This window comes from Solea solea, chromosome 19, assembly GCF_958295425.1.
Source record: "Solea solea chromosome 19, fSolSol10.1, whole genome shotgun sequence".
In the NCBI taxonomy this organism is placed as follows: Eukaryota; Metazoa; Chordata; class Actinopteri; order Pleuronectiformes; family Soleidae; genus Solea; species Solea solea.
In genome coordinates, this window is record NC_081152.1 from 8,428,230 (window position 1) to 8,453,183 (window position 24,954).

The 24,954-nt window shown below is 40.5% G+C and overlaps 1 protein-coding gene across 1 annotated transcript in view; it reads left to right on the plus strand.

Moving 5' to 3' along the window:
- The window catches only part of pcsk5a (proprotein convertase subtilisin/kexin type 5a), a 53,323-nt gene that overhangs the window by 8,171 nt on the left and 20,198 nt on the right, over nt 1-24,954 (plus strand). The window contains exons 10-35 of the mRNA XM_058618216.1: nt 248-348; nt 475-578; nt 1,456-1,576; nt 2,321-2,509; nt 4,131-4,267; nt 4,407-4,529; nt 6,656-6,758; nt 6,995-7,185; nt 7,749-7,833; nt 8,302-8,405; nt 8,562-8,700; nt 8,930-9,045; nt 9,650-9,752; nt 10,683-10,819; nt 11,595-11,795; nt 11,984-12,052; nt 12,213-12,255; nt 12,468-12,610; nt 13,311-13,511; nt 14,772-14,855; nt 15,357-15,555; nt 16,779-16,993; nt 17,693-17,935; nt 20,004-20,240; nt 21,081-21,258; nt 21,869-22,086. Of these exons, the coding sequence (XP_058474199.1) occupies nt 248-348; nt 475-578; nt 1,456-1,576; nt 2,321-2,509; nt 4,131-4,267; nt 4,407-4,529; nt 6,656-6,758; nt 6,995-7,185; nt 7,749-7,833; nt 8,302-8,405; nt 8,562-8,700; nt 8,930-9,045; nt 9,650-9,752; nt 10,683-10,819; nt 11,595-11,795; nt 11,984-12,052; nt 12,213-12,255; nt 12,468-12,610; nt 13,311-13,511; nt 14,772-14,855; nt 15,357-15,555; nt 16,779-16,993; nt 17,693-17,935; nt 20,004-20,240; nt 21,081-21,258; nt 21,869-22,086 (3,784 nt within the window). The remainder of the gene's footprint in view (nt 1-247; nt 349-474; nt 579-1,455; nt 1,577-2,320; nt 2,510-4,130; nt 4,268-4,406; nt 4,530-6,655; nt 6,759-6,994; nt 7,186-7,748; nt 7,834-8,301; nt 8,406-8,561; nt 8,701-8,929; nt 9,046-9,649; nt 9,753-10,682; nt 10,820-11,594; nt 11,796-11,983; nt 12,053-12,212; nt 12,256-12,467; nt 12,611-13,310; nt 13,512-14,771; nt 14,856-15,356; nt 15,556-16,778; nt 16,994-17,692; nt 17,936-20,003; nt 20,241-21,080; nt 21,259-21,868; nt 22,087-24,954) is intronic.

A 24,954-nucleotide genomic window follows, 5' to 3' on the forward strand; every position in this document is an offset into this window, starting at 1 on the left:
TGCACAGCAGGGGAAGCTTTTATTATCCTGCCATGAACCCAAATGCATCTCAGTCCCACACTGATATAATGCATTAAAAACACCTCTGATCATACAGAGAATAGTACAGAGAATAAATGTACTGGTTGATAACTGTTGATACAAGTCCTGCATGGTGAACACAAACACAGGGAAGCCCAGCTCTGTGTATCAGCAGGTAAGGTATGTTATGAAATATCAAACAGACGTGGTGCGCTGTGCTCGACAGGTAACGCTTGGTCCACGGCAGAGCTGTAGCTGGGCCCCACAAGGGACGTCATTTTCCTCCTCCATGGCTGCAGGTGTCATCGCTCTCACTCTGGAAGCCAAGTAAGCGGCTCATTCACACCTAAAATCCATACGTGCAGGCACTTTTAAAAATCAATTGGAATATGTATTGATGGAGTGACGACAGTGTAATGTTGTTGTTTATTCTTTTGTCTGACCTTTTCTCAGCCCCCTGCTAACCTGGAGGGATGTGCAGCACATTATTGTGAGAACATCCAAAGCTTATCATCTTGTTGCTCCCGACTGGCACGTGAATGGCGCCGGATTCACAGGTATTCCAGTCAGATACAAACAAATGTCCATTACATTGAAATATTGTCTCTGCGCTAGTACAGTGAGACGGCTGCAGACAGCTTGTTGTGCGACTGCAAACACAAAGAAGCTCCCATGCAAAGTAAATCCTGCTGCTCGAAAAACCAGATCATTCAGTAGTTTGATGGGAGAAAGACACACATTCACGAAACCATCAGAACTATCCGTTCTGGTTTGGTTTGACAAAGCCTGTTTTCAGATGAAAGACACGGCATACAAATAATGTCACATCATTTCTGTTCACAAAGACCAAACAGAGGCAAAATAACAGCAACAAACGCACCATACACTGCAGCTTTAATTTATCTGTATATTTTTATACAACATAAACCGTGTTGTTCGCCCTATGCCAGCTGGGATTGGCACCAGTGCCCCCCCCATGACCCTCATGTGGAGGATAAAGCGAAGATGAAATAAACTGTGTCGTGATTCATTTTCTAAACACGTATCACTTGGGAATGTCTGGTTCATCCAGTCAAAAAAAAAAAAAATAGGTTTTACAGAAATGGGAGTAAAAATAGTCAGTTATACTTCACGCTATACGTTATATTGTGCACAATCTTGCTCTTGCTCATGCATTATGTCGTGAATTGTTTGCAATCATCTCAAAACCTACTGTATAATGGAAGCGATGAGCAGAGGTAGCTTAATAAGCATATTTTTTTTAGGGGGAGACTATAAAACAGTGAGCACCAAACTAATGAGATACTGTGAGCAGAACAGTGATAAACGCCTACAAAGTCTCAGGAGTGTGTGGAGTCTTTTAAAGCTACAGTGCCTTTTATGCCCCAGCTAATCTGCCACATGTGTGTCTATGTGTGTGTGTGTGGGGGTCAGTGAGCCACTTGTATGGCTTTGGTCTGCTGGACGCTGAGAGCATGGTGAGGGAGGCCGAGCGATGGAAACAAGTTCCTCCACAGCACGAGTGTGTGAAGGAGGCTCCCGTCCAACAGAGCAGGTATCTCACCAGCTGCTCTGCAAGAGATCTCTGCTTCAGCTAACAATGTTAACCTTTTAGTTGAGGGAACGTTCCCTAAAGTGTCCCCCCCCCCCCCATTTATTTAGGTTGTCACAACCTAAATAAATACTCCTTGATATAAACTTCTTTTCAGCAACACAGAACTACACTTAGAGAAAAAGTAAGATAAATAACAATTTAAATATTAATAATAGTAATAATGATAATGTCAAATAAAATAAGCAATAACAAAACATTTTATAGTGTTACCTAAAAAATGGATGAAGCGCTAGTTTAAATGTATACATTCCAAACGACTGCTATTTCAGTTGCAAATAAAAAACAACCAAACAGGAACGTTGTGTGGATACCACGGGGCAACCACAGGGGAACCTTTCAGTTTTTGGGTCCCTCAACATTTAGCGAACGTCGGGCTCTTACCTAACCCTCAGGGAACGTTCTCTCAAAGTTAGTTCTTGGTTTGGTTGTGATTAACCTTAGGAGAACCTTAGGGGAACTTTCTCTGAACGTTGTGTGTGAGTAGGGCTGCTTCCCTCCAATCCTCCACTGTTATCACACACATGCTTCTGTCTGTCGCTCACATTCTATCCTCACACGCTTTAATGGGGGTGTCATTTCATTTACTCAGCCTCTCCTTGTGTCTCTTGTTTTCCCGCCTCCCCTTTTATCTCCGTTGCTCACAATGTTTTCATCTCTTTATATGTTTTCTCCATCTCATGACAGATCTATTCATCCGGGCTCAGTGCTGACGTCTGTTTATGGGACGACAGGCTGCTCGGCCAAACCCCAGCAGCGTGTTGTTTATGTGGAGCATGTTGTCGTGCGTGTTACCATCACTCACAGTCGCCGTGGCGACCTTTCTATTACACTCACGTCACCTTCAGGCACTGTGTCCCAGCTGCTTGCTAACAGGTAACTAAGAGCAATGCTTCATCCAGACTCAAATATTTACCCCGCCACACGGTTTCTATGTTTAGTGATCGATGAGTGTCATTTCCATTTAGAGCCACTGCACAGTGAAAAATCCTCCACTTAGGCACCTTGTCGCATACGGAGGATAAAGTGTGGATTTTGGCACACACTATTGGAAAATTGCACGAGCTGTGCTCACATTGTGTTTCAGCGGAACTGGTATCTGTGTCAGTGTAATTGATTTTAGGCAATTTTCTGCTACATGTAGAAGTGTCTTACTTTCAGCAAAGCCCACAACGCAAAAGTGTGCAGCACAATTCGTTATAAGTGCAACAAAAATGTGGAGAGTTAATTAAAGTACAGCTGAAGCCCAGTGGTGCAAAGTAGCTACGTGCATATGGTCAAGTAGTCCACTTAGTATAGTTCTTTTTTTAATTCATGATAAAAGCAATTCTTTATTAGTTGCTTTTATCATGTCATTGCCCTCTGTTGAGTTCAAGCTAAGGATATGCATTGATAGGTAATGCAAGGCAATGTTGCACACACAAAACTTTAGACATCACTTTTACTAGAGCGGAGGGTGCGTCACCTTGGCTATAAAAAATGTAAAAAAAAAAGCAGTTTTCAGCAGATTATAACTGTATCAAAAGCCGGCTTTAATCAGAGGGTAAATCAAAGGTTTATCAAAGAGGAAGGAGAGTCAAAACATACCTTGTGTTCTCCTGCAACTCAACAAAGTCCACATACTGTACCACCACAGCAAATATCTGGCTCCTAAATAAATGATGGAGATTAAGCTTGACTGTATAATTTCTCTTAATGGCTCAGGAGCATGTTATTGTTACCATTGTTACCATTGTTACCATTGTTTTGGTCTTTTAACCTGAAACTCGCTGCCATCACTAGCCATATTTCCAGCAACAACAGGCTTTTGTTTTTGCAAAAAATCAATTAAAACCCACTGTGCCTGATACTGTTCTGCATGAAACATCAAACAATAACAGTTAGCAACAAGCAGATGGAAAAAAAAGAAGTGTTAAGCAGTGACAGAGTCGGATATTTCCCTCTTAATTTGGTGGAGAGAGTCGGCGTGAACATGGCTCCATGTTTCTCTATATCTGCCAGATGAGTAAATGCTGCAAATATCATTGAAATAACAAAACATTTTTACAGTCATAATGTCAGTGTGGAATTCACAACCATCCATCTGCTATAGAGAATGTTATTTTTTATTTTATTTCAAAATAATAGCACTACACATTAGTGAAAGAAATCACACGTAAATGTGCCAGATTGTGGCCATTTGCTAATTTCCATCTGTAGTCCCGAGGGAGGCTGATGTAACCCGATTAACATATTAACACAACACGGTATAATGTACACGCAGTGACGTACATGTTAAGCACAGTCAGTTCAGATCACAGTGCTGTACATGATGAGCTAAAAGTGCAGGACTTTTTATTGGAAAAATAAATAAATAAAACATCCCACTGCTCTTGTGTTCCATTGCTGTATTCTTTCATCAGCGACTAGTAGTCGTGGATGTAGCAGCGGTGGTACATGCAGTTGTAACATTGATGGTTGGAGTGTCATGATTATATGTAATGTGTTGCCGCTTTAGGCCCCTCGACGACTCCACAGAGGGATTTCAGAACTGGGAGCTGATGACGACCCATTGCTGGGGGGAGCGGTCAGCGGGGGAGTGGGTTCTGAAAATCAAGGACACTCCCTCTCAGCAAAGAGACAACGCTGAACTAGGTCTGGTCCTCTTTGTAACACCTCAGTGTGAAACAAACACTGAATTTCAACTAGAACAGCAGCTAAAATACAGTCCAGGCCTCACGGGACAGACCTCTTATCGCTCTCTCTCTCTCTGTGTTTCTCTGCCGTTTCTCAGGGAGGCTAAAGGAGTGGTCCTTGGTGATTTATGGCACCGCAGAGCAGCCGTACTCTGTGCATCGTCAGCGAGCCCGATCAGCTGAGAAGCTGTCGAAAAGTGACCTCACTGAAGAATACAGTGGTGAGTCACAGACGTGTCACACAGTGACCACTCTAATGCAAATATACAGAATGTCTTTAGTCAGGCAATGATTTGCATTCATAAGAAAAGGTAAAGCTTTTGAATTTTAATTATGAGTGATGCAGACTATAAATTATTAAGCACATGCATTTGATAGACACAACTGTATTAAATAGTCATTACATGTACAATAAAAGTAATTTGAGGTTGCAGCCTGATAAATGGTTACAAATGCACCAATGTACTGTTTATATATTCGTTTCATCTCCATCTAAGTTGTAAAATGGAACAAACACAATCTGCACTAAACTGAAACTGACTGAAAGATGTGTTCAATTTGGAAAAATAATGAAATGAAAATTCAAATATTAACAGCGTTGATAAAAATAAATATTATTTATATATATATATATATGTATATGTCCCATGACTAATGACATCGACAAAAGCAAATCTGCAGCTCAATCAAAGAAACCTGATTGGAGGTGTGCTGGTACTGCAACTTTGACTTGAAAACATTTTGTTATTCACAAGGAGCCTCTGCTGATGTAAAACACGGCAAGAGAGAGGTCTCAGAAGATTTGTAATCAAGAATTGTTGATTTGCATAAAGCTAAAGGGTTATAAAGTAAATGCAAAGAGTGTGGATGCTCATCAGTCCACGGTCGGACAAATTTAAAGTTTGCTCCAAAGACAATATGCAGAATGCTCAATGAGGCAAAGGCAGAAACTCCAGCGTTGACTCCTAGCGTTTGAGTTCATGAGAGTTTGATAGAATTTGACCTTCCATAGCAGTAAAATTTAAAGTAAATCCACGACAAAAGTCCTCCTTTTGCAGCCCAGATCTTATTCCAGTTCTTAACATCCCTATCAGGGATGTGTGGTCAGGGGATCATGGAAAGTAAAAACTAATAATGCATGCAATGCAATACATTTTTTTTGATCATTCCAAATTTTCTTTATCATTTTTATAGTGAAAATGAATTTGCACATTGCCTGTCCAAATACAAGGGACAAATGCAACATGTAATGTTTGCAGACACGGTTATTATACACTAGACTTTCCACTGTCTGGCTGTTATCTTTAATGAATGTGTGTGACATATTTAGTCTTGCTGATCGGACATAAAACCTGCAGTGAAAAGGCACAAGGTGAGGCAGGCAGTACCTTATTGCACTGAAGGGGGCGCATGTGAGCCCAACAGGTGCTGCTGTTCTTGGAGGGTGCAGATTAAATGTCCTCCCTCTCTCTCTCTCTCTCTCCCTCTCTTGCTGCTATAAATGTAACATTCTTTCTTATCCAAATATGTACCTTACCCGTGTGTGTGCAAAGAATGCTGATGAGATATGAAACATAACCAGGACTGTGTCACTGTGCAGAATGGTGAATAAGCTTTTTTGGGTTCATATATTTGAATGAGTCAGTGCGACACCAGCCATGAACCTCACCGCACGTCCCTGGTTTTTATAGCTGACAATAAATAAAGTTGTCTGGGACATAAAAGTAAAAAGGAAACAGAATGATTGACGGACACACCTGTCACTTACTCACTGACTTGCTGACCTGTGCAGTTCATCACCTCATGCAATGTGTACTCTTGTGGGTTTAGGGCAGAGCTTTGATGACTTCAAGTGTTCAAGTGTTGCAAACTATTCACCTTTTCCTGACTCCTACTATAGTTTTCCTTCTCGGACTAAAGCGTTAAAGCTGTAGTGTGTAACTTCTGGTGATTTCTGTTGTTGTTGTTGTTAATATTATTCTGTCTCTGTTTGGTCTTCATGAACAGAAATGATGTAACATTATTTGTCAGCTGATGTCAAAGAATAATAAGCCGAAGTACACCTCGCATATCGCGGACCCTGGTATACTCGTGCGTCAGGGTCCTGTAGTATCCCACTTCACCATCAGGTGGCGGTATAACCCTGGACGCAGGGAGTAGGACGCATTTAAATGTAACATACTTGTGTTAATAGTCAAAATGTACAACCCTATGTCTTAATCAGGTCATTTTTTCATTGACTTATGAGAACTTTATACGTGAGTATAGATCAGAATGAGTCGTCTGAATATCCGCTCTGTTGTTGCCATGATGACACATTGACTTTGTGAGTATTGTGCCCTGACAGGACCCTGCGACCCAGAATGCAGTGACGATGGTTGTGAGGGGCCCGGCCCGCAGCAGTGTGTCACGTGCTCACACTTTTTTCTCAAGTTCAAGAACAGCACAAGGTTGGTTGGCGCGTCCACACTCACAGCTCGTTGATCCAGAGAGCAGCGTATACCGCATGCCCTTTTGCTGTCACTGCAAAAGCATCTGGATTTTTACAGTATACTGCAAAAAACGTTGCATAAATTAGCATATTTTCCCATTTATGATGATTATAACTAACTTTTCTTTGCTCACAATTATTTATGGACTCATTGTTTTTGTCCTTTGTCTGCTTTGGTCCATTTCTGTCCAACAGAGTATGCGTACCGGAGTGTCCCAGGGGATTCTGGGGCGACCGCCGGCGCTGTAAGAGGTGCTACTCGTCTTGCGAGAGCTGCACTGGCAGCCGCAGCGATCAGTGCACTTCCTGTCAACCTGGCCACCACATGACTGAGGAGGCCAACACCTGCACAGCCCTCTGTGGAGATAACTACTACCTTGACCATGGTTGGTGTTTGTTTCGCAGTGAACTTACTTTCGCAAAGCATTTCCAACACCATTTAAATTCCATAGAAATGATGTGTTTCTATTCAAGGAAATGGACCGTTTCATTTCTGCATAACCATCTCTGCTATAACTCCTGGGGCAAGTGAGGAAATAATTATTTGGTACCTGTTAGCTAGTGTGTTGTCTTTTGTTTTGTCCTTTATTGTGTTTATTTGTCTCTAATGGATCACAACTATTTATTGCCCTTTCCTGCACGTTCTGACGCTTAAGTTCTCTCTGTAAGACACAAACACAGGGTGGGACCAAAGGAGGCAACAAGACAACAGTCCCCATGATCTCAATCTGCTTTCCAATGTCATTAAACTAGCTCTTTTGTTATTGTTTTTGAATTATAGACCACCAGAGGCAGAAATGACACACTGTGTGTTTAACATGACACAAGGACTATCCTCGAGTGAATCCTTTCGGCAAAGGTTTCAGCTGTTTGGATAGAGGAGTGTGGGGCTGTGTAAACAAGATTGATTCATCACGCTGATGTGTGTACGGTTTTAATTTCCCCACAGATGCAAACATGTGCAGGAAGTGCAGTGAAAAGTGCCTGAAGTGTTCCTCCTACAGCATCTGCACAGAATGCAGCCCAGACACAAGGTGAAGCCAACTCTCTGAGGGAAGTTTGAATGAGATGCTCCTTCCCTCGCAGCCACTGCCAATACCCGTTCACTCTTAGCACACTCCCTCTGCAGCATCATAACAATAAGAATAGCTTACAGTTGCTGTTGTTGTTTTTTTTAAGCCCTATTCAAAACTGTGTGTGTCATTCTTTCCTTTCTACTGCCCTGATTTCCATTTTTGTCATATCACCAAAGGAAAAGAACAAAATGTCCGTAACAAATTTGCCGTATTGTTGAATTGGAAGTTTCTTGGATACAGTGTTCACTGACTCAGTCCACCAAGAACTGGTAGTGATGTGCTGTGGGTTGGAAAACTGGGCCTGCAGTCTAAAGGCAATGAGTCATTAGTATGGTGTCACATGATTGTATGTGTTTGTGTTTGTTCGTGTGTGTGTGTGTGTGTGTGTGTGTCATGGCTGGCACGTACTCTCCCCGCCCTCTCCAGTCTGCAGGGTAATCGGTGCCAGCAGAGCTGCGCGGCTGGATTCTACCATGACAAGCTGGAAGGTGCCTGCAAGCCCTGTCATAAGGCCTGCGCTACCTGTGCAGGTGAGAGCTGAGCTTATGAACTCTATTAAAACATCTTTTCATGTCATTAAAATACACGGGATATGACTCTTTTTTTTTTTCCCCCAGCTACAATTTTGTGTCCTTTCTCCATTTGAGACCTTTTTTTTTGTTTGTTTCTGGCTCATGTGGCATCAGGTGCAGGTGCTGAGTCTTGCAGCGATTGTGCTGAAGGCTACTTACTGGAGGAGTGGAGGTGTGTGTCCTCCTGCAGTGCTAGCTTCTACGCCACAGAGCCAAACCCAGATATAGCTGATGGGCACAGGATATGTAGGAGGTGAGTTCACTGGTGTGTATTCAGTTGTGGGTGGTTTGTTTATCTGCTGATGGCAGGCCTTATTCTGGTCGTTGGCTTGTGTGTGTGTGTGTGTGTGTGTGTGCACTTGTTTTCATTCTGCTGTTTGTTGTCATGTGTCTGTATAGATGTAGTTTTTGTTTGTTGTCAGTATGTGTTTGTGTGAGCATGTTTTTACTCCCTCTCTCTCTCTCTCTGCTGCTCTCCTCAGGTGTGATGCCAGCTGTCTGACCTGTGTGGGGCCGAGCCACAGGAACTGCAGCAGTTGCTCCAGTGGTCACAGCCTGCAGGAAGGAGTGTGTGTTGTTAACACTGTGTGCACAGATGGTCAGTCATCCATCCTAATCATCCTCGTCCTACAAAAAAATGATGTTCATGACATTAAATCTTTGCTTTTTTAACTGGGAAATACTAATTATATACAAGGGAAAATACAAATAAAGTGAAAGCATGACACACGGTCAGCTGCTGTGGAGATGTTGGTCTCACTGCCACGGCCACACGGCCATAACGATGTTGTGATTCCTCCCAGTCCCTGACAAGTGGCAGTGCTTGAGTGTAATTATGAACCAGACGCTGTTCAATCTCTCCACAATTATCTCGTTATGACAAGAAAACTGACCGTTATCCCACGATAACGAATTACTGGAGATAACGGGCTGAAAAATGATAGTAGCGACCATGGACGCTCTCGGCTTCCATAGTCGCTAATGCTATTGAGGAGTACAAAGACTTTTATGTGTGTATTTATATATTTGTAGTGTGAGTGTATATGTTGTAAATAATGTCATTCAACTGTACATCAGTAGTGTTCATTTAAAGAACAAAACAAAGAGCATGGTGTGTATGTGGCTTCCATGCTGTGGCATCTGACATTAAGACCACTTCAGTGCCTCGGCCATGTTGTTCAGAGTCAGTGTTTGTGTGTCAGGAGAGTACCAGGACACTGACGGGAAGTGCCATGCGTGTGATGCAACATGTCTGAAGTGCACAGGGCCACAGCGCGAGGACTGCATCAGCTGCGTGTCTTCGTGGTGAGTTGGACTTGACTTTTTAGATTCAGGGTCAGAGGGGAAAGGATCATAGCCGACATTTTCTCTAAGGCAAAAGAAACAAAAAAAAAACACCCAATGTTTGGAGATTCATCCATTGAAATGATCCTGATCTATATAAACACTCCACAGCCACTTATTCAGGTTCACTTGCTAAACTACTTAAAGGTCCAGTGTGTCCCAAGCGCATCAAGGAATATGATGAACCGAAAGTGATTTGTAAGCTTTTTATTTAAAAACGCAAACTGCATGCTCTGGACAGAGTACAATGAAGACGAGATGAATTTTAATTGTTTTAATCTAAAATAATTTATAGATTACCTAAAACTACAGTGAGGAAAATACATGAGGAGGGTCCTTGTAATATTTAATTTTTATCCTTGGCTAAGAACATATTGAGAAATTGTTTTTACAATGTTTTTACAATGTTTTTAACAAAACAAAACAAAACAAAAAAATATATATACAGTATATATATATATATATATATACAGTATATATATATATGTATATATACGTATATATATATATATACGTATATATATATATATATATATATATATATATATATATATATATATATATATGATGGAAGTTACAATGGTAAATTATTTACAGATTGTTGATAGTAAAAATAAAAATGTACACGCCTCTTAAAGAAAACCTGACATTCTCCTCAATTATTTATGTTAAAAAAATAAATAAATAAATGAATATATAGAAAAGCCTCCCACTTAGAGCTGAGTGTATGAATAAGTCATAAACTCGTCACAAAAAAATGTAAACAATTAACAATGCATAAATAATACATAACTGTTGAGGGTTAGGTTTTAGTGACATGCTGAGATGTCACTATAGTTCAACTGATATGCACGGATATAATTCATACTGAGCTTATTTCTTTTGTTGCAGGGTCATGGATGAGGGCGTGTGCATGGAGGCGTGCCCCAAGGGCAAGTTCCAGTCAGGCAGCCGTTGTCACCTGTGTGACCACACCTGTGCCACCTGTGTGGATGCAGGGCTGACCAGCTGCACCAGCTGTGACATGGGTGAGGGTAGTAAATCTGTATGTGTGTGTGTGTGTGTGAGAGAGAGAGAAAGAGAAAGACCAGAAAAAAAATAACAGCATAAAATGATAGCATAGAATTTACTTTAAGGGCACAGTTCATAGATTTCTACAGGCCAAAAAATGGAAACTATGTACAGGTGTTCTTCCCACTCTCTCCTCTCTGGCGACAAAGACACTAATAAATGCTAATGGAAATCAAAGTCACTTAGTTTTTAATAAAAAAGACTAAACTAAAGCTTAAAATAGTGACTTTATTGTCATTTATGTAGCTTAAAGATAAAAATAATGTAACCTTCTGCATTAAATCATCTTGAAATGCCAAGACTATTGTTATGTTTTGTTGAGTCATGTACTTTTCTAACACTCTCTAAGTCAATAAAAATCTGTATTTCTATTCAAGGTGATGAAACATTTCATTCTAATCACCTTTTAATGATGTGATCCACTTTACCTTCTCTGCCATTATTCTTGGTGCAAACCTCAGACCCCAGAGAAAGGAAGGAAATATTCTATATTACTTTTTTTTCCATTGTATTGTGACCACTCATTTGCTACGCGCTCTGCCACTGAAGCTCTTCTCATAAAGCATGGACGCACAACCAGGCAGCAGAAAATACGTACGATGCATTTAAAGACAAAAGAATAACAGCCAAAAATGACGCATGCGTCACAAACATAAGGAGAGTGGTACAATCTAAGGTTCGACCAAAGATCAAACACTTCCTCACGCCACGATTTGCTGCTTTTTCCTGCAGATAAGTTTGGGATAGAGCGTTACCTCTACAAAGGTCACTGTCTGGACGTCTGTCCTGAGACTTTCTATCACACCAAGGACAGGAGATGTGAGTCCTGCTCGGACCACTGCAGGCTCTGCACGAGCCCGAACCGCTGCCTCAAGTGTAACTCCTCCTACTACGTCTCTGATGGGGCATGTGTGAAGCTGGAGTGCGGAGAAGGTAAACAAGGTCATTGTGTTTTTTTCTAAGTCATTTTCCTTGTATCTTTTATGTTCCGCAGAGACGCAGTGTCACAGGTGACCTTGGAAAATATTGTCTCACACCTGTCCACCTTCCACTCTCTCTCTCTTCTCGTTCCTGTCACTGTGTCTTTCCTCTGCACTCTAAATGCTTTCCTTTTGTCTCAGGGGAGGTGGAGGATCCAGATTACGACGACTGCATGGCGTGTGAGGAGGGCTGCAGCAAGTGTGTGCTGTGTAAGTCTGTGTGCAGCAGCCGTTGTACATTACTTTCCCAAAATGAACTCTGTTCTCAGAATGAACTTTCTCCCCATCATGTTGCCAACCATGTTCAAGGGCTTTTCCTGGCAGTTCCTCTTTAAATGGAGAGCTGAGTTTCTTTGTCTGCTCTCAACAGATAACCCCAGGCATTGTCTGTCCTGCACTGAGGGCTTTTACAAGTAAGGCTGTGTGCCTCGCTGACGCCATGTGTGATCTCGCTTCTCTCTGCTCTCACTTTCAGTTCCCTGCAGTTCTAGAATGAAAAGACCCGTTTTGCTGTGGAAGTGAAATGAAATTCTGTGCGTCTGGTGTGTGTGTGTGTGTGTGTGTGTGTGTGCGTGCGTTTGAGCGAGACAAAAGTACAAGTGCTGTTTTTTTTTTTTGTTATCAGTTTCAAGGATGGCTGCTACAGAAACTGCCCGGCTAAGACGTACGGCGTGGAGGAGGAGATGACCTGCGTCCCGTGTGATGACAACTGTGTGAGCTGTGACGAACACGAGTGCTACTGGTGTGAGACCGACCTCTTCTTATCAGGTAATGACTGCCCGACTGGACCAGGACTTCAAAGTATTTTTTTCCAGGAATTCAGGTGAAATAAAGTGTTTCTTAAAGGTCCAGTGTGTAATAATTACTGACATCTAACTTCCTTCCCTTTCCCAAGCTCAACAAGGAAGTACAGTGGCTTTCATACTCCAGACAGGAGTGTTGCTCTTCTCTCAGTGTTGCTCTAAAAAGACTAAATAAGACAGACTCATCAACATTCCCTTCACAAACACAAAGCATCAGTCTGCTCTGGCTCAGTATTTCACAGTGGCCCTTAGTGTATTTTGGAAATAATCCAGTAAAAGAATAATAAAAAATCTTCAAAAACAGGCTCTTGTTATAAAGTATATCAGTGTATCCCTAACTTTATATACAAAAGGTGTAAATACTTAATAACTCATATTTGTTGTTGAGCAAATGCACTTAATTGTATTTCAGCCTTTAATTGTTTTATTGATCTAATTGATTGCCATTTATCTATTTAATTGCCATTATTATACTAACTTCACTTAGTATACATATGAATTACTGTAGCATAAGATAAAAATACTTCTCAATCACATACACTCATATTGCTCAGGATCTATAAATAGACTCTAATGTGTTAAACCGGTGCCTGAAATTGTGAACATGCACAGCTAAGTGAGTGACAAACACTGTTAACCTCGGCCATGTCTCCATCTATTCCCAGAGGGGAAGTGTGTCTCAGATTGTCCCGATGGTTTCTACGGCGACGAAGACACCTACGACTGTGAGGAGTGCCACTCAGACTGTGAGACGTGCGCAGGCCCAGAGGCCACTGAGTGTCTGTCCTGTGAAGATGGCCTGACACTGGAAAACGGATTGTGTGTGTCTGACCATGAGGTCTGTCCCATTAAGACCTTTCGCAGCGGTGAGAGTAATGCTTACATATTCCACTAATCAACTGTCTGCCCATAATGAATCAGGGATTTGGGCTCTTTCACAGGGGCCGAAAAGAAATCTTGGAGGGTAATTGGTCTGTGCGCTGCCGTTCCCTGAACCCTGCGCCGAACAAAGTTGACAGACAGACAGACAGAACGACGGAATGTTGGCCAGATATGGACTTTGAAATAATTGACTACAAGCCGAACATTTAGTTGCCCAGAGGAATAAGTTGGACAGACCATAAAACAGCATATGGTAATTAGTGAGAGGCAGGGCATCGTAATTAGGAACTAAAATAACTTTGAGAATAGTACGTAGGTTAAGTGGAAGTTTGGAGTTGAACTTGCAGAATGAAATGTTATTCTTCAACTTTCAAAGCGTCAAACCTTCACACAAAACCTGGAACAACACTTTGGATTTGTTTGCTTTTGGCAGTTTATGTGAGTGGCAATTATCAGCTGTCAGTGTTACCAGCATAATAGATTTAGTCAGTGGAAGTGGAAGAATACAGAAATAAAGCAATTAGCAGAAACATTCGGTGGAGAGGTTAGGGGGAAATGATAGTGATAATGAAAGTCATAGTTCAGCCTTTTTTGAAAACTTTGCCATGTGTGCTACCAGCGTGCCACCTTTACCTGAAACATGAGGCTTGCTTTCCCTGTTTTTCCCAAGTTTCCTCACTGTTTTTAATGAGGGAAAGTATCTGTTTCTGCGACGGATGATAGAAGACAGCACTGACTATTTGTCAGTGCCTCATACATGTGCACCTACAAAAACATGTATCCCACCAAAACTTTCTCAGAAGACTTTCCTCTTCATGTAAAAATGTGATACTCATGGTGTTGAGATGTGAGTTAATCACAGAACATCAGAGCAATTCCTTTTTTCTCTCTCTTTTATTTTCCGAATGAAAGACCTACACAGACGTGTAGAATTGTTTGGCAGAGGTATTACACTCCACTGAGTGCCATTCCAGTTGAGACTGTGACGAGAAAAAATACTCGTGTTAGATGTTGTTGTGCCTTTTTAAAAAAGAAAAAAAAAAAATAGCTGGCAGTGGAAGATGATTTGTGATCCAGCGTTAGATGAGACGATCAATACCACTCTTCATGTCAGTTTGCTGAGTCAGTCGGCTCGTTTTTAGCACTGGAAAGGCTGGAAACAGCTCGCTTTGTGTAGTAGTGTGAGGCGACGCCCCCTTCATTACCATAGCGACTGATTAAAATTCACCGTGTTCTACCTTCAGATGATGGAGAGTGCGAGGACTGTCACCCGGCCTGTGAGTCCTGCTCTGGGGAGGAGAAGAACCAGTGCACGGAATGTGCAAAAGGTCTGTATAAGTCACGTGTGAGCTGAATATGTGTGTGCCTTTAAATCTGCAGCAGCTACACAAATCAATAACCCACAATTTTAATTACAAAAACCACACCACACATACAGCATACAAACAAGCTTTAAAATCTCTAAAATTAAACATGTTATAGCTAAACAAACACAAATCATGCATAAATTAAACTTCACCTCCAGATGCAACCACATGTAAACAAAAGCTAATAGCCACACATCCAGGTTTAAAAGTCAATTGTATGCAGTCAAGGTTTATGTGGATTTAATTAGCTTTTTTTTGTTGCTATTGTTTTTTTTAATATATTCAAATAATAATGCATTTATAATCATATTATATTATAATTATTCTTGAGTACATTTGATAAAAATAACATAATCTCCACTGTACCCTTTGAATCACCCTGTAAAAGGTTTTGCAGTTCCTGTGCAGTGATGGATGTTGACTCTCTTCTTCCTCCTCCTCTTCCTCCTTCTTCCTCTGCAGGGCAGTTTCTGACCACACAGCAAACATGTGTGTCCAAGTGTCCAGCAGCTTTCTTTGCCAATCGGCGGATCGGTGCATGTGAGGCCTGCTCCCCGGGCTGCGTGCAGTGTGTGGACACTCAGCACTGCAGCCGCTGTCAGAACTCTCGCAAAGCTCAGCTGTTCCTGCAGGACGGGCAGTGTGTCCAGCAGTGTGTCAGGTCAGGAGTCAGTCCTCTCACCTCACGCTTTGCTTTTGTTGGCTTGTATTCACATGCTTTTTACATACAGAGACTTTGCAGGTGGGGATTTAACCCTTAGAACACAGAGCATTTAGGCTGGCATACAGAGGCAATATAGAGTGTCTTATATCCTTTTTTTCAGCACAACCTAGGCAATCTGATTAAAACAACATTTCATTTTCACCAACTATATAAAAACACGTGAGCAAAAAGTACTTAAACTGTTTAAAATCGGATTGAAATTATGAAATTTGGAAAATACGTTACAGTTCAAAATTCATTTGGCTCATTTTTTAGGAACAAAAAGAAAAGAAAAAAAGGGTCCATTTTGTGACTTCTGCACAATTATTGCTACTTTATATCACTACTAAAAATGAGATATAAAATGAATCATAACTATGTGACTTAAAAGCACACACACCCACCATGTCCATATAAGGAGTTGTGTATTATTTCCACAAAACATATGCAAAAACATATTTCAATCATGTCAGAAGTGTGAGACCAAACCAAACGGTGTTGACTGTAGAGTTTAACAGCAGAGGTCGTGTTGACTGTCTCCAGTTTGATATTCTCCCGTTAAACTGTGAAATCCTTACAGAAATCCTTACTAATATCTCCTCCTTGTTGAGGAGGTCCTCGAAGCCCCGTTGGCACCAAGATGAACTCTTTGGCCATGAGGGCTTGTATTTGTATTTTATTCTCACTACCAAGCAGCTCTTTAGCAATGCTGGAGTACAACATGATTGTCCGTCAGGATGAATAATTAGTTGTCGCAGAGTGTCGCGGAGAGCGCTGCGGCGCCTAGCAAAATGTCAGTCCTCTTGTTTACCCTCTCAGCGGCAAGCGCATTCATTTCTGCCTGCTCACTTTTTTCTCTCACGTAGCAACCAAATCTGCAGCTTGATTTGTGTGAAAATGAAACCAATACATTAATCAAGAGGTTTAGTATTACATCACATAATTGGTTAAATGTTATTTTCGCACAATCGTTCCATAACAGTATCATTTTTCTCAGTTGCAATGTAACAAATGCTCAGTATATATCATTATGATGTTTATGCCTAGAGTAAACACATTATGCATGTAATTGTTGTGCGAACACAGATGTGTTGTTGTTTTCTGTCCATAAAGGATCCATCTGTAGTGCACTGTTTTTGTGTGCGTGTGTGCTCAGCTGATGCCTGTTTGGCTTTCAACAGGGGTTTTCCTGCAGGCCAGGTGTGTCGTAGCTGTGCAGCGGGCTGTGTGTCCTGTGGGAGAAACGCCACTCACTGTCTCAGCTGTGAAGAACCCCTCATCCTGCACATGCACCAGTGTGTGCAGGACTGTCCTCCAGCCCACGCTGTCCGAGACGGGGAGTGCCAACGTTGTCCCTCAGCCTGTCAGGAGTGTGACCCACTTGGACAGTGCACAGGTACTGGAACCAAGTCTCTGTTATTCTGTCTATTCCACTTGATTCATAGAAGACTGTCCACATGGTGAGTTTTCAATTTTTTTTTCTCAGTGAAGGACGTTCTACAAGGTTAAACAAATATATTCTTGGGGCCCTCTCTTATGTATTAACCCTGGAATAATTTGCCTATAAATCTATAAATATAAAAACTACAGTGAGTCTGATGTTGATCCAGTGTTTTTTTTTTTTTTTTGGATCTCTGACTATTTGTTGTCTCACTCTCCCTGTCACTCTTGCAGACACACACATACAGTCTCACACTGATAATCTATAGACTCATTAAAAGTGCTTCAGCTGGCGATCGAATACAAACTTAAGTAGCATGGGAATGTTTGCCAAAGGTAAAGAAAGGCTAAATATGCTGGTATAAGATGTTTGTGTGTGTGTCCATTTCACCCAGCTCTAGCTGTAGCACTGTTCCGCACTCCTCTGACACACTTGAGAAAGGCAGGGATTAGGGATGAACAGAGGAGTCTTCCATTTCTTATAATCTGCATCTGCAATCTCACCATTAGATGTCACTATTCTTACACACTGGGCCTTTAAAGAGTTGCCGGTGTACCTAAACATACACCTGCGTCACCTGCGCATGTGTTTCTAACGTGGCTCTGTTAACTTTAAGTATACCTCCAATTGTGATTACATTCACTATTCTTGCAGAATGTGAGGAGTATCACTTCCTCCACGAGGGCCTGTGCGTGGCAGACTGTCCCGAGAGCTTCTACGAGGACAGAGACCGGGCAGAGTGTTTGCCTTGCCACCCTGACTGTGCCTTGTGTGACGGGCCAAGCGGCAATGACTGTGACGCCTGCGCAGAGTCTGAGAACACCCTGCACGACGGGGCATGTCTGCCAGCCTGCTCCTCTCACACCTACAGAGACTCAGTGACAGGAGAATGCAAAGGTACAATAGGAAAGACAAGAACGAGTTTTGCGACTCGTTTCGAACCTTTGGCATCATTGTGTTAGGAGGATTGGTTACTGAGAGGGTCACACAAGCAGAGAATGGATTCCCCTGATCAAAACACTATTTTTTATTATTTTATTTATTTATTTATTTTAATTATACACTTCTGTGCGTGTAGATCAATTTGATCATTTCTCAATTAGTCACTTTAGTTATTAATTCGTTTTTTGGATTCCATATGTTCTGAATTCCAGTGGATTATAAAACTCTACAGATAAAAAGTGCAAGACCTAAAAGTATAACGTTAGAAGTGAAAAGACAAAAGTGAAACCAGGCAAATGAAAACCAAAACTTTTGACTGATTGCCACTGTGACTGGAAATACTAGATACATATTTCCAATTATTTTATGTCACAATAGCTGCTGGGAAACACTACTATGACCTGGTTACATAAGTGTGCACGCCCTCATAAATAAACTTACCACTAATCACATTCACGTTCAAAAGCTAGTTAATACAGCGAGTTAATTGAATTCCTATCACACCTTGTGGCATGCAGTACAATGATTAGTCATACACGGACTGCAGGCTCCTTTGGTTTCATCCATCTACTCAGAGCCGATGTATATGATCACAACCTTGTTGTTGAAAGGTAACGATCAGAAGAAGAGTGGGTACAAATGATTTACTTACATGTGGAGAAAACATGGCACAGTATTTGTCCTCCCAAAAGACATGTAAAGTCAACAGAGAAAACCGGTTTAGGGAGATTGCCAGAACCCTAAGGCAACGTGAAAGGAGGGATTCCTGACAAGCATTGTTTGCTGCCTACACATGACACCAATCTCCTGCACTGTTCTGTTTTAGGAAGGCAAGATGGAAGCCTTTTCTCAGGAATATCAAAAAGGCAACTGAGCTCAGCTAAACTTCATATAAAGACAGAGACAAAATTGTCACACCTTCAGTGAAGCATGAGGGTGGCAGCTTCATTCCACTTATGGCCAATATCCTTCAGCTAGAAGTGGGGCTTCCGCTACCTTCTCCCAAGGTGCAAGGAATAAGGAACAGCTCAAAAACCTCCAGGAAGAAAGAGGGATTTCACCTTTCAGCATGAGAGCACATGTGCAGATCAACAAAAGAATGGCTTTACATAAAAGAGGATAAAGTTTCAGAATGGCCCAGACAGAGGTCCTGAATCCAGTTGAAAATCTGTGGGGTCAGGGGTTAAAGAGAGCTGTGCACCATAGAAGGCCTGGGAATGAACAAAAGTTTGTTTTCCACTTCAATTTTATTGGTGGTTGAACATTAAATTGTGAATCTTTCATTTATTTCCACATCAGAAAACCTTGTCATTTTAATTCCGGTATGTCTACTTTCCAATATCCATCCTTTCATATAGCGTCAACAATGACTGGGTGTGTTTCTGGCTCAGACTGAAATAGCAAAGCTCCTCAGACAAGCAGCTGTCAAACCCTGAAAACACAACAATGATGCCAAAAGACCATTCCCTGGAGGAAAACACACACACAGTGCAATGCTTTTTGTTATTTAAAAACACAGAGGACGGCATGTTTCTCCCTGTGAAAATGTTGTAGGCGATGCCCACTATTGTGCTACTTTTGGTAGCTGCCAGCAGCAAGACACTGCAGAGGAAGCACCACGAAATAGACAGTGGGTGATTTCATCTGACGGGGAAATTAGTTGCAGAACATTTGTTCACACGGTAAAAAAAAACCAACTCGAGATAAGGTCTAATACTGCAGAAAGAGAAATCAGATAAATATTGAGGAGAATCATATTTATTCATGGCATTAGTGTCTTTTTTTAGGCCACATCTCTCAACACCTCTTATTCGTCCTCATTTCTCTGTTGCTGCTCCGTACCTCTGTCTCCACCAGGTCGTCTTTTACTAATTTCAATCTAACTTTAAATCTTACTGATGCTGATCTTGATGCTTTCTGATAATACGTTGTCCTAACGTGTGTGTGTTACTTTGTAACTGCCGTTGTGTTAACTGTGCTTCTTAAATAAACGGGACATGACTTGACCTATTTGTATTTCCAGCCTGTGATGAATCTTGCCTGACCTGCGTCGGGCCCCACGCTGGCTCCTGCACCAGCTGCAGAGCGGGTCAAAGGCTGGAGGACCGTGGCCACTGTGTGCCGTCTTCCAACAAGTGCTTACCCCAACAGTATGCAGAGCGGGATGGTGAATGCCACCCATGTCACAAATACTGCCACAGGTGCTCAGGTCCCAGTAAAACCCAGTGCCTGAGCTGCAACCTGAGACATCTGCTGCTGAGTGAGTCCAATTTTATGGTTTAAAAAAGTAGATTTATTGACTATTTACTATCTTTGTTTTTCATCATAGCAACACAGAATATTTCCTGGCTTAGGGCCACACAAATGTACCTACGGTGATGACAATAATGACTTAAATATACGATCGCATACCACATATCACATTAATTCAAGAAAAATCACAATATGGCCTACTGCAATATTTCTTAAAGCCAAAATGTGTGTCAAATTATCATTTTAGATGAAATATTATCTTTAACGTTACACATATTCATATTCTCCAGACTGAAAAAAAATCTTGGTTTCTCACAGATGTGCACACATATCCGATATTATATAGTAATAGTATAGTAGTAATACATTTAAATAAAAATAAACCAATTAGATATATATTTAATAATATACACACACCCACACCCTAATTGCTCCCATGTAACATCATATACAGTACATACAAACCCCAAATCTTTTTAGATACCTTCACTTACATACATATAAACACATAAAATAAAATACATAAAACATAAAGATTAACTTTAGTACATACATACCTACAATAAAAAAAATATAATTGTCTTTTGTAAGTGATTTCTCAGAAGATTCAAAAAGTTTATTGTCTTATGTACAGTAAAAAAACATGTTTCTCTGTGCAATGAAATTCTCTCTTGCTGTCCACACAAATGCAGAGTTAAAAGTCAAAGAAATAGATAGTTAAAGTAATGAAATAACACACAATAAGGGCAGTGTACCTGGAAATGCAATAGAAAGACAATGAATTATAAAACATTGTATCTGTGACTTGTTCATGTAGCTGCATTACTGTTTGTTTCTGCCGATGCAGATTCCACCTGTGTGGATAAATGCCCAGCAGGCTACTATGAGGACGAGACAGGGCAGAAGTGCGAGCCTTGCCACCCTTCCTGTTACACCTGTGTGGGGAAGCACAGCCACGAGTGTCTCACTTGCAAAGCCCACCTGTTTCGAGAGGGCAAAGAGTGTGTGGAGACCTGCCGGCAGAGGTAGTTTAACCTGCTCACCATCCAGCTGTGCCGCTCATCCATCACATTAAGTGCAGCCACACAGTGTGGCCATTAATAAAAGATCAGCCTCGTCCCATAATGTCACTGTGGACAATAACCGCTGCTTTTCCTCAGCTATCTGGACGGGGGCAGTTTGGAGATACAAGCTAATTTAGCCGGAGATTTAAATAGTCCTTCATGTGGCCTGTAAAATGCTAATTAGACTTGATTTTATTTGGGACCTGGTGATTGGTATAGTTAAATTAATGTGCCGTTAAATTGATGCGCAGTTAAATACTCAAGAGAAAACATAAAAGGCTATTTTATCCTGTGATGTGCCACCCTCATAGTGTCTGACCTGCATGGGAGCAATGCAGCAAAGAACAAGAAAAAGACGGGCCTTAAAGGTTATCATACAGAACCTGTCTCACTTTCTTCAGTAATGCTTTGGAGTGTGTTATTATACAGTATACCTGTAGTATAGTGTGATGCTCAGATGTTATTGCTATATGTGACCTGGTGGCGATGGAGAGGACAAACAAAAGCTTGAATCTAATCTCATTTAATTGAATGTAATCTATCATAACTTCCTCGCCCTCTATCTTGACAGTCACTATGGAAACGTGGGCTCGGGGATGTGTGAGAAGTGTGACCCGAGTTGTGGTGAGTGCGTTGGGGGCAGGGACGACAGCTGCCTGAGCTGTGCCGTGGGACTCGTGTACATGCGCAAGGAAGGCCGCTGCCTCCCCTCGTGCCCTCAGGGATTCTACCACGACGCCACGCACAAATCCTGCGAGCCCTGCCACGCCAGCTGCAGGACATGCTCAGGTACAAGCACCCTGCTCAGCAGCAGCAGTCACGCACAGAAACAAGGACATGTGTAGGTGATGAGACACTGATATAAGAGTGGGGGAGAGCTTAGCCCACTGTATATCTGTAAAGCAGACATGTCCATAATCTGGCCAATCACAGCCCTCGTTATTTTGTAAGGGACGCAGCTCCAGTTTTATAATATATTATTCATTATAGGACTTAGACATAAAATCAGCCCCAATCAAGCGTAACTCATTCGCTAGTAAGGAGTTGTGCTTTGAGTCCTGGGTTCTAAAACCACCTGTGATAGATAGATTCATTCTGTCTTTTGCCATTTATTTAACCATTATATGTAACCTTTACTCTTTAAAAAAATAAGCCACTGCCTCCCAGAAATCTTCACATTATCAAATCTGGCCCTCGTTAAAAAAAGGTAGGACATAAAGTATGTTGTCCAGAATCACCCAAAAAAGTCATAGTATAGTATGTCGTCCATAATCATGAAAAAACATAGGATAGTATTTTGCCCAAACACGAAAAAACATCATAGTATAGTATGTTGTCCAAAATCATGAAAAAATATCATAGTATAGTATGTCGTCCATAATCATGAAAAAACATCATGGTATAGTATGTCGTCCATAATCATGAAAAAACATCATGGTATAGTATATCGTCCAAAAATACAAAAAAGTGTCATAGTATAGCATGTCGTCCAAAATGTGAAAAAAACATCATAGTATAGTATGTCTTTCAAAATGTGACAAAAAAGTCATACTATAGTATGTCCTCCAAAATAGGTCAAAAAAGTTATAGTATAGTATGTCGTCCAAAATCTTTCAAAAACGTCATAGTATAGTATGTCGTCCAAAATCAGTCAAAAACGTCATACTATAGTATGTCGTCCAAAATCGGTCAAAAAAGTTATAGTATAGTATGTCGTCCAAAATCTTTCAAAAACATCATAGTATAGTATGTCGTCCAAATTGTGAAAAAAAAGTCTTACTATATAGTATGTCGTCCAAAATCATGAAAAAACATCATAGTATAGTATGTCGTCCAAAATGTGACAAAAACTTCATAGTATAGTATGTCGTCCAAAATGTAACAAAAAAGTCATACTATAGTATGTCGTCCAAAATCAGTCAAAAAAGTTATAGTATAGTATATCGTCCAAAGTCTTTCAAAAACGTCATAGTACAGTATGTCGTCAGAAATGTGAGAAAAACATCATAGTATAGTATGTCGTCCAAATTGTGAAAAAAAAGTCATACTATAGTATGTCGTCAAAATGTGACAAAAAAGTATGTCGTCAAAATGTGACAAAAAAGTCATACTATAGTATGTCGTCAAAATGTGACAAAAAAGTCATACTATAGTATGTCGTCCAAAATCAGTCAAAAAAGTTATAGTATAGTATGTCGTCCAAAATCTTTCAAAAACGTCATAGTATAGTATGTCGTCCAAAATCAGTCAAAAACGTCATAGGTTAGTATGTCGTCCAAAATGTGACAAAAAAGTCATTGTATAGTATGTCGTCCAAAATGTAACCAAAAAGTCATACTATAGTATGTCGTCCAAAATCAGTCAAAAAAGTTATAGTATAGTATATCGTCCAGTCTTTCAAAAACGTCATAGTATAGTATGTCGTCAAAAATGGGACAAAAACATCATAGTATAGTATGTCGTCCAAATTGTGAAAAAAAAGTCATACTATAGTATGTCGTCAAAATGTGACAAAAAAGTCATACTATAGTATGTCGTCAAAATGTGACAAAAAAGTCATACTATAGTATGTCGTCCAAAATCGGTCAAAAAAGTTATAGTATAGTATGTCGTCCAAAATCTTTCAAAAACGTCATAGTATAGTATGTCGTCCAAAATCAGTCAAAAACGTCATACTATAGTATGTCGTCCAAAATCATGAAAAAAACATCATAGTATAGTATGTCGTCCAAATTGTGAAAAAAAAGTCATACTATAGTATGTCGTCAAAATGTGACAAAAAAGTCATACTATAGTATGTTGTCCAAAATGTGACTAAAAAGTCATAGCATAGTATGGCGTCCAAAATGTGACAAAAACGTCATACTATAGTATGTCGTCCAAAATGTGACAAAAACGTCATACTATAGTATGTTGTTCAAAATCAGTCAAAAACGTCATAGTATAGTATGTCGTCCAAAATCATGAAAAAACATCATAGTATAGTATGTCGTCCAAATTGTGACAAAAATGTCATACTATAGTATGTCGTCCAAAATCATGAAAAAACATCATAGTATAGTATGTCGTCCAAATTGTGACAAAAAAGTCATAGGTTAGTATGTCGTCCAAAATCATGAAAAAACATCATAGTATAGCATGTCATCCAAAATGTGACAAAAACATCATAGTAAAGTATGTCGTCCAAAATGTGAAAAAAAAGTCATACTATAGTATGTCGTCAAAATGTGACAAAAAAGTCATACTATAGTATGTTGTCCAAAATGTGACTAAAAAGTCATAGCATAGTATGGCGTCCAAAATGTGACAAAAACGTCATACTATAGTATGTCGTCCAAAATGTGACAAAAACGTCATACTATAGTATGTTGTTCAAAATCAGTCAAAAACGTCATACTATAGTATGTCGTCCAAAATCATGAAAAAACATCAGAGTATATATAGTATGTCGTCCAAAATGTGACAAAAACTTCATAGTATAGTATGTCGTCCAAAATTGGTCAAAAATGTCATAGGTTAGTATGTCGTCCAAAATCATGAAAAAACATCATAGTATAGTATGTCGTCCAAAATGTGACAAAAACGTCATAGTATATAGTATGTCGTCCAAAATCAGTCAAAAACGTCATACTATAGTATGTCGTCCAAAATCATGAA